This window comes from Scomber scombrus, chromosome 9 (genome assembly GCF_963691925.1).
Source record: "Scomber scombrus chromosome 9, fScoSco1.1, whole genome shotgun sequence".
Classification (NCBI taxonomy): domain Eukaryota; kingdom Metazoa; phylum Chordata; class Actinopteri; order Scombriformes; family Scombridae; genus Scomber; species Scomber scombrus.
The window spans coordinates 24374906-24385575 of record NC_084978.1 but is presented as its reverse complement, the minus strand read 5'-3'; the positions used below and the strand labels follow the sequence as shown (position 1 = coordinate 24385575).

General features: G+C 39.9%; 1 protein-coding gene across 1 annotated transcript; it reads left to right on the top strand.

Moving 5' to 3' along the window:
- The first annotated feature begins 371 nt into the window (after positions 1–371).
- Positions 372–7339, top strand: LOC133985637 (hairy/enhancer-of-split related with YRPW motif protein 1-like). Its single transcript, XM_062425292.1, has 8 exons — positions 372–488; positions 1890–2042; positions 3250–3345; positions 3458–3551; positions 3724–3874; positions 3932–4313; positions 6949–7148; positions 7246–7339. The coding sequence occupies exons 1-8, from the start codon at positions 372–374 to the stop codon at positions 7337–7339; spliced, it is 1287 nt and encodes a 428-aa protein (XP_062281276.1).
- The last annotated feature ends 3331 nt before the right edge of the window (positions 7340–10670 follow it).

The following is a 10670-nucleotide window of genomic DNA, read 5'->3' as shown; positions in this document are numbered from 1 at the left end:
CACACACACACACACACACACACACTGCCCTCAAACCTGCCTGAACCAAACTGCCAGATTCACACCTCAAGGCTCGTGTTGTGTTTGTCTTTAGAGGGCGTGGTCCCTCATAAATACCTGCACGAGGACTCTTGTGGATTACACAAGATCATGTGTGTGTGTGTGTGTGTGTGTGTGTGTGTGTATCCTGATTAATACTCACAATTCATCACAATTTTGCCTCTTGGTGATCTCAGAGGATGCATGGAGAAGTGAGTGAGAGGTGACTGGGCTTTGGGATGTGGGGTAGCTTTCTCTCTGCACTGCATTTATGGTCACTCTGATCCCCATAATAGGCTAAAGTGTGGAGATAACACTGGGATGATCGGATCATGGGCATCCCGCAGAGATTAAGTGGCTTTTCAGAGGCAATGATACTTCCGTTTAAAATCAAAGAGAGGGCGATTAGTGGAGGCTCAGAGATCACTGCTGGTAGCTATGGCAGCCCAGTGAGAAGCGAAGCTTTATAACAATAGATATCAACAATAGATATCTTTAACTTAAGGCATCTTTTTGTGGGGAAAAGTAGAGGACAATGTGGCCTTTTAGATAAACACATATTTAATGTGTTTTTGTAATTTTCTTGCTTCTAAGGAATATAATGATCATTAAGTCAGCATGAAGAGTCCTAAAATAAATGGTTAAAATCTTATGTGATGTTAGGATCATTATAGTGAACAAATGTGGATATTAATGATACCAAAAATATACCGTGTGTATGTGTGCAAAGTGTGTAAAGGATTTAAGCCACGTGGACCCGCCCCATAAATAAGTCCTATAATGTGCTCGCCTGAGCCTGTGATGGAAACTAATTAGTGGAAATGTGGCCTTTGTTGGGGGAGAAATGGACCGTTCACTTGTAATATCGTGACTCCTCGTGTGTATCAGCCACACTGACAAAAAGAGTAGAAATCAGTTACATGGTTGTGTGTGAAGTCAACAACTGGTTTGAACTTTTCTCTGTATGTGTGTGTGTTTTTTGTTTTTAAAGCGCTTGTGTGAGAAGTGCAAACATCAGGTATGAAGCTGACCCGAGGCAGCACACTTGACACTCAGGTGTAATCATCATCCTCACACTTCATCACATCAGCAGCCAAACGTGACCTGCTCCCTTTGGCCCCTCAGTTCCCATAGGATGCTTTTAGCTATAGTTTGTGGGTTCACATTGAAAAATATATTTAATTTATTCGTTTCATTAGACTGCAGTTTTCACCCATATGCTTAGATTAAATGGTGTAGTTAAATAAAATAATCTTCTTTTTTTGGACCAACATTCGTGGTGTGGTGTCATTTGGTCTTTTTCATCACTTAATGCAAAGTGCTGATGTCTCACACATCATAAAAGCCATGGCTGCTCACTTTCTCACTTCATTTCTCTTCCCACGGGAAAAAGCATAGTTTCCCATCGTCTCACTTCACGGGGGCATTTTGAGGGGAACGATGAAGTAACCACAACATTTACAATTAGCTTTAAATTAAATTAGTGATAATACGTGTGTGGATATAATATGACTGATTACATCGTGTTTATTTACTTCCTTTATACTTTATATGTATAATATGCACATCAAATCAAACAGCTTTAAAGTGTGTGAAAGATGTTATAAGTTTGAAATATACATCAACCATTCACAAATAATATATAATAATATAAAACTAATACTTTCTTGCCCTTTCTGTCTAAAATAACTGGAGATAATTCAGGTTTTCATGTGGCTTTAAATTCTCCTTGTCGGTTTACATAATAAAGAGACAATTAAATGATCTGAATTTAAAGTTAGTTTCGTTTTTTTGCCCAAGGCCCACAATAAAACCATTTTCGGTTAAGTGTCGTCACTCACACCTGTCAGCCAATCAGAGGCAGCACGAGGTCTGCTTATAATGTCCAGCAGGCCGTCAGGAGGCTTCTTCCTCTGCTGCAGCTCTCAGTCTGGACCAAACACTGCGACATGACCATGAAAATACAAAACCCAGTTGTGGATGATACCAAGAGCAGAAAAAGGGTGAGAACATCATTTATACTATGAACATTTAAAAGTAAAAATAAAACCAGGGCCTTAACACTATTTGGTGCTTGGGCCCTAATCATGCCTTATTTAAAGTTCAAGCGTTTTTCTAATGCTTTTCCAGGTTGTACAACATACTCCTTTTAAGGGACAAATGCTTTGTGTTTTTAGCTCTTTTTTGATCAGAAAGTCTCCATCAAAAGCAGGGTTGGGAAGGTTACTTTGGTAATTACACTATTTAAAATGTAATAAGTAATGTAACTGTTTCAATTACTTAATCAAAGTAATGTAACCCTAATTACTTTTCTATTTGATTACTTTTCTAATTTTCTAATGAATGTTTTCAGCTGTTAGGGTAAGTGTAGCCATTAAGCACCAACAGCTAAGTTCAGGTGTTTTTCATGGATACTGACATGATTTATAAGGGAGATCATTTCTTATAAAAAAAAAAAAAGCTCTCTCATTTGAAAATGTTTTCATTAGTTTATGTAGATTTTGGAATATAAAATAAAGATATTTTATGAAAAAATGACATGGGCCTTATTGGTACTGTGAAACCATTTAAGCCCATGTCATGATTTACTTACAAAATAATAAAAAATATTGTTTTCTAATAATTATAAACAGCAATATATGTATTCTGTACTTATATAGTTCAGTAACATGTTAAATATTAAAGAATGAGGAAAAAACCCTCCTGAGCAAAATCTTAAAGACTGACTTCAGATGTAACCTCCTTTGTAATCATCAACATTTTCATAAGTAAAAGTAATTCAATTACAAATTTTTCTCAGTAACTGTAACGGATAACAGTTACATTTATTTTGTAATTAAATTATGTAATGCCGATACATATAACTAGTTACTCCCCAACACTGCTCAAAAAGACAGTGTGACCTCTGATCTTCCTGTAAAGAGTTGAAGAGCACTTGGACCAAAATCCATTAATCTTATTAGCATTTATAAGTGCACACTTGATGGCAAGGCCTTTATTATAACAACTGCAGACATGATAACCAACAAGATTTTCTTACATGGCCACTCAGAACTCCTTAATGCACTTTTACTGAAAAAGAATCTCTTACAACTTATATGAGAAGATTTACAGCTGGAAAAATGCATATATTGTATATTTGTTATTGATCAGAAAAGTGTGACCACAGCTGTATCATGCTCATATAACACTGTTTTATGTCTTTTATAGATTCTGAAACCAGCTGTGGAAAAGAAGAGAAGAGATCGAATAAATAAAAGTCTCGCGGAACTGAGAACTATGTTGTTGAATTATACAGCCGATCCAGTGAGTCATACAAAGAAATCACATCCAGCCAATTACATGTATTTACAGAAACCATAATCTTACAGTAATGACGTGTATTTCCCCCCCATATTTAAACGTTTATCATCAACAGCGGCTGCAGAATCCTAAAATAGAGAAAGCAGAGATTCTGGACTTGGTTGTGGATTATCTTCAGAAATGGACAGATGGGAAGAACTTGAGCAATGGTCAGTCAAATAAAATAGTTCATTTTTCTGTAAGAATGTGTATTTTTGTTCAGAAATATTCCACTTTTGCAGCAGCAAATCAGCAAAGTATCATATGTTTTTTATCCCTCATTTATTACAGATGCCACTTATGGTCAGATGAAGACTCCTGTGTTAAACCTTCATCAGTCAGAGTCCAGTCCTCCTTCTCACCTCAACATTGAGAGTGCAGGTTTTCAGCAGTGTGTGGCTCAGCTGGCCAGCTACATGCACAAGATCACACCGGCACAGAGGACGAGCCTGATCGAGGGACTTAAACATCATGCTGAGAACCAGCAGCCGAGCAACACAAGCTCAGGACAGGACTCTTCATCCTCCTCGTCTCCTTCATCTTCTGCTACAGACTCAAGCCATACAATTATTGAAATGCCACATGCGACATCAGCAGCAGTCATCTGCACATCTGAGAGCAAAGAAGGGTCTCACAGGTCACTGTTCCTGTCTCACTCCCCCCCTCAGCCTCAGTCTTGCTCCACACCGTGCCACGACACCCTCTCCCCTCCCACCTCCCCCTGGTTCTCCCCCTCTTTCTCCACATACTCTCCTCCGTTCCCATCATTTGCCTGTCACTTCTCCTTCCCCTCCTGCCTGTCACCTCCTTCTTCCAACACCTCTTTCTCCACACTTCCGCAGTCCCTGCACACCCTGCCCGCTCCTGTTGTTTTCTCACCCACGGTCGCCCACTTCCCCTCACTCACCACACTGAGACCCCCCCCACACCCCGCAAGGAGGGAAGGGTCATCTGTCCCCTCACTCATGTGGAGACCTTGGTTTTGAAGATGGAGAAGAGACTGAAAATCCAAGAAGAGTGGTGCCCTCTAGTGGGGACTAACTGTAACAACAGGGTGAAAGGATGGATCCCTCTCCATGCCTGAAATGTACAGTGTATATATAATATTAAAATTGTCTATATTTTGTATTTTGCTTGTGAATAAATCTAAATCTGCTAAAAAATTAAAAAGAATTGTGTCTCTCATCATTTTTTGGGTTTATATTAACCTACAAGAACATTATGATATTTACTCTTTCATAAAAAGAACTGATTTACTACATATTAAGAATAGTGGAATTAAATAAAATAAGAAAATGTTTAATTAAGGCTGCAGGCTGTAGTATCATGACCTTTTTCACTGCAGATGCTGTGACTCTTAATAGCAGGACACACACAAGTGGAACTAATAGCATTAACATTGATCACATCTCAGTGAGCCAATCACAGGCACAGCTAAATGGAGCAAAAACGTCGTTAATGTTTTTGATTACATCTGCGATTTTCTAGCTATCACGTGCCAAAAAGTCATGCAGTAAGAAGTGAATATCCATGACTTACAGGAGGACAGTTGTAGAGACAAACTGTCTTTCATTTTTGGATTAAGAAGACATTTGTCCTTTGTTTCATCAAACTTTGATGAGTCACTCAGGAGTCTATTTGGACATAAGAAAGGCTGGAATGTGATATCTTTTGTCTTAAAAAGTCATAGATGGTTCTTATTAGGCATTGTGTGTGCTCTTAGTGGTTAGCTGCTGTTTACAGAATTTCTTACACAATATAAATGTACTGAGTAAAATATGAGATCCTCACTGATCACAGAACAGCAGATAGAATGGGGACATTTGGAAATGTGAGCAGATGCGGCAGTTTATCAACCTGATCCCCACATTTTTTCTGTGGTAACATATTTATGTAATGTGCAGAAGTTAATTATGCTGCACAACTCTTCTCTGTTCTTTATTCATCTAATGTTTTGTGTCTATCTTCAGTTCCAGTTTCCATCAATCAGCCATGTGACTTACAGATCACTACAGATACAATGTCTGCAAAACAATATAGAATTGGTGGCTTTGTAGTTAAAAATGTAGATTCAACCTTTTTACCCATTGATTATATTTTATTATAATTACATGTTTGGTCATTTTATGTGTCTCTTGTAAATATATGTAACCACCGGGAGTAAATATTGATCAACTATTTAAAAAAAGATGATGGTAATATTGTTTTGTGTACTCTGTCTGGGTGTATGTATCATGTCTATAAGTGACATGACTAATTCATTAGAAGCTGAAAACCTCAACAGTACTGCTGCAGACTTAATATGTAATCAACTCGTCCCATATCAGATAGCTACTATGTCTTTGTGGACAGTGCTGTGTAGAAGATGCACACTTAAAGTAACCATGCTGGCTCTGCTTTTCTTTTATATGATGGTAATAAATTCAGCTTGCATAGGCATCAACCATGAATAAGACATGCAACATATCAGCATGAACATAAAGTTTCCATTTTGCTTGAATAAGTTGGTTATAAAATTAAAGAGACGACTTGGAGACATTTTTATAATTTCAAGTTCCAAACACTTTGAAATCTTTGAGGATCAGCTTCCAAACACAGCCTTTATTAAGTCAAGAAATACAGTTTAAACCAATCAACCAACAAAGAGTTTTATTATGCTTTGTAACTTTTACAACTGCTTCACCACCCATTGTTTGGTTACTATTAACATTAACAGTGACTCAGATTTATTGTAGTGTCCCAGTCAGTCATGGCAGTGAGCCAGCATTCATTTTATTGTTTACACCTGTGCTTTTCCTTCCACTGAGCACTTTGAGCATTTTCAAAGCAGTCGGGAGGGTCTGAGATAAATAGGTGATGAATGAAAGGAGAGTTTCACTAATCCATCCTGTACATAACGTTCCCAGGCAGCCAATCAACAGCTTCAGCAATCAAAGGACTTCCTGTTCATCTTAGCCTGTCTGTTTCCTCTGACCAGCAGCTTAACTGGGAGGACACGCATCACACTCTCCAGCATCCTAAAGGTGGAGAATGTCCTTTACAACATTTCGACTGTGAAGTGTGTTTATGTCCTCTTCTCGTGTTAAACACACCACCTGGTCACCTGGTGATAAACTTAATCTTAATATGGGACAGAAAAGATGTGAGAAAGAATGAGAAGCACCCCAAAGCCGAGAGGTTTTGCAGCTGTTTGAGTTGTGATCAACAGAGGGCAGCACTGACTCAGCGTAGTCGAGGAGCAGAGTAGATGATATCTATCCCTCCCTGACCTCTCAAAATAGGGATAATAAAAGGAGCTGTCATTTCAGCTAAATAAAGGATGTCATTGAGCTATTCCATCAGCGATAGGCCCAAGATGCATGAGCCTTCACATCATCATTCTTCTCTCCATCTGTCTCTCAGCCTTGCATAAATGCTCAACCCACTTTTTATCTGATAATCAAATCTCTATTACAAGCCCTGAATATTTTCCGTAGGGCGGCAGTGAAGGATTTGGCTTGAGAAAACAGAATTTATCACATGATAGTACATGTCTTTGGATAATAGTTATCGTTCCCCCCCTTTTAGCTCCCCTTTGCGCTGAAGAAGCCGGTGCGAGTGCCATTAGGCCTACTTATGAGGCGACCATTGTTCTTTGTCAGAGAAATGAGAGGGCAGGCACGTCATTTGGAGCTCGATTCTCCCCACAGTCCCTCTGCATGTTTTGATCACTCTATGAAAGCAGAGAAGGTCCCTCACGCCGGGGAGAAAGAGATCACCTCTTTGGAGTGACCTGACAATGGTTGAAAACTCCCTGGCATTTACTCAGGACACACTGATTAGAGCTGATCCTGTTACCCTCTTTAATCACCTTTTTGTTTGCAGTGAATGCGCCCATGCATTCCTGATTTGGGGTAAAGTGGAGATGTTGTGCTGCGGAGATGTCACAGGTCTGTCATGGCCTGCTGAGGATCTGTGAATTCCTTCGTGTTGGTGCATTTCAAAAATCCAAATGCTGAGACGGGACCGATGTCAAACACTTTCATCACGCATGTGCACACTTGTGAAACATATAGACTACACACTGAACAGCAAAAGTGCACACTGTGCTTTGCTGGTATGTAGCTCAGCAGATCATGACTGTCTCTGACACAAACATCCACAACCTGAAAACACGAAATCTACTGCTACACTTGGCAGATCTGGGTGTCATGTCTAATTTTTGGTTCAAACTACTGTAAATAACACAATTTACACTGATTCAGTAGCTTATACTAAGTCAACTATGACAAATCCACATGAATAAAACAAACTTCCCTGTGAGGTTTACCAAGCCTGCATTTAATTGCACTGACATTTCCAATTTCTCTTCCTCATTCCACAGGTCTTAACCAGTTTGCATTGAAGTCCAACAGCAGAGGATTATCTTACAGAGGGCAGAACTCACTTTTGTTGCCAACATTTGAATAAAAGACATGAGTGTACATTTCCAAGAACATTTCAGACTGATTCAGACACTTTAGGCCTACCTACCTATCAGAGTACCTGCTCAGGTCAGATGTTATTCAACCTTATTCAAATCATTGTTATTTGTTCATATCTTAAAAAGTGTCAAACATGATTAACCTTATCATACAATGCTCAATAAAGTCACTGTTTGTGATTTTCCAAAACTTGTAACAATAGAGAGGACATATAACTGTTAAGTATGGTGTCTATTTGCATAGGATTGACTGTGCATTCTTTTGGAGTTGAGTCAATTTGTTTAACTAAGCTCTATTTTAAAAAGACAGTCCATGGACACACTGCTTTTTATCAGTCAGATTTGCAGACTGGTGCAGACTCCGTCAGCATCCCTGCACCAGAAGAAGAGGAGGACTCCTCACTCAGATCGCATGTCAATACTCAAGAATGTAGATCTGTCACTACCCACAACTAAATATCATTTTTCCTCCCTTTCATTTCTCTCTCTGTGTCCCCCTCTTTGCGAGTTTCTTTGAAGTAAATAGTGAAAGGATCCCAGACTGTAGCAAATTACCTGAGGACTGAAACATTTTTGACATAAGTCCTGAGAGACGGGGCGAGCCACTTTTCCTGGCGGCCCCTTTGGCGTTTTTAATCTGGGGCTGAGGGAGACAGCGGTGCTGACAGAATGATGGGACAGCTGGACATGCTTCCAGGCCAGCAGCAACGGGCAAAAGAAAAGCCAGGAGAAGGGCCACTGCAGACATCTCAGCATGGAGCCAACAGCTCTGGACAGCAGAGCAAAGTAGCAGAGAGTATGACAAGCTTCCACAGGAGACGTTCAGCCGCTCCATCCTGCCTGCATGCACCTCTAGTCATAGAGTTTAGAATAAAAGAACAGGTTTGTTAACACTAGTTTATTTCTGTGTTTGAGTTTAACATCTGATGTCAAAAGGAAAATTTTACCTCAAACTTAAAAAAAAAAGATATCTGTAGCCATGCTAGCAGTTCTGTGAGGAACAATGACTTAAAGCTGGAGTAGGCAGTTTTCTTGAAGACATCCCACCTGCCCCATCCCCGAAAAAACCCCAAACGTCAGAATTGAAAGATATAGCCCTCCTCCTGCAGCTCTCCCCACTTTTCTCTCTGTCCTAAGCCCCTCCCAGCAGACTAAACAGTAAATGGTAAGCAGGACTGCCCATCACCTGTTTGATTTCCACCACAAAACTAATGAGTATCCCATCTCCCTGCTCGTCTACGAGTTATATTGCATCTCTTTCATTGTCCACTGCAGGCAATCATCCGATGATCGTATGTTTGTTTTCATTCTCTTTTTTTTTTTATCTCCATCTGAAATTCATGCAGCCCCGTCACTTCCTATCCCACTGCCCGCCTGACATTCAAACTTTCTATTTTGTCTATCCAACCTGCGGAAGACTGAGTGCATAGACAGAGTGTGCGCTGCTTGGCAGGTAGGAAGTAGGGGTGGAGCTGAATCCGGATTTGGCATTCGGAAATGCAGACATTTTTGAAATTACTTGTTTTCAGTAAGAAAAATAACTTAAATAAGATAGATAAATAACTTCAGATCTGTATGTCTGGAGGAGCTCAGTTTGGGCTGAGTGGTCATGGCAGTTGTCCGTGGTCTGGTAGAGTCAGGTTTGATCTGGAATGGGAACCCTCCTTTACAAAATGGTTTATTGAAGAACACTAATTTAAACACTTTAATATCCTAAAATTAGACGAGCTATAAAAAGAGGAAAAGGATTGCTATGCCTATTTACACTTTTATTGGAATACAAATAACCGCTACAGTATGTAGGTTGATAGGCAGGTTGACAACAACCACAGATATCAGATTTTTTCTCTTTATTGTTGGAATATTTGATTTATTGATTGCGGTTGGGAAGTAAAGAGATTTTCAAGACATATCACAAAAAATGCTTCTAAAATAGTTTTAGCATATTGTTGTTAAGCTGGTAATATTAGCTATGACCACCATCTAGTGTGTTAGCAGAACATAGCTGCTTAACTAGATAGTATGGAGTGATTGGTGATGGTCAACACATCTAGGTTGACCCCAACAGCCTCACACTTGACTACAATGAACGTCAGGTCTATTCAGGAGACGTCAAGACCGATAAGATCGAGGGGATGAATGTGGACAAGACAGGTAGACAGGTGCTGGCGGATGACAAACTTCCTAGCATCTTTTGGCTTCACGCTGCTGGGTGATTGCATCTAATCAGCATAGCGTTTGCCAATTAGCAACTAAGCACAGTACAGCTGAGGCTTGTGGGAATGTAATTTGTTTAGCGGGTATTTGGTCATAAACAAAAGTATTGGACAAAGAGAAATTTCAACATGCTGGTGACGCTTGATGGAAAGTCAGGGGATCACCAAAGTCAGAGGGATTCTTCCTTTTGGAATGATGAATATCTGTATGAAATTTCACAGCAATCCAACCAAAAGTTGGAGAGATAGTTTGTCTGGATCAAAGTGGTTGACCGACACACATAGCCACCCCTAGCTTACATGGCTAAAGAACAGGAAATGAGAGGTAAATTAAATTCAGCTCCTTGGTGGACAAAGACATCGGAGGGTCCCAGGGTCTCCCCGGGAGCTTCATTGTCATAGTGCTTAAAGCAGACAGGAAGTAACCTGAGCCAAACAGGAGGGAATCAAATCGGACATCGCTAGCTTGTTTTTCAGGGCAGGACAATTATATTTGACATAAGGCGCTTTTCACTCATGCATCAGTGCTCTCAACTTTCAGGGGCTGCTATCACATTGGTCCAGTGGTTTGCCTTTCTTCCTCTCAATTTTACAAAGTCATTTTGCTGGAG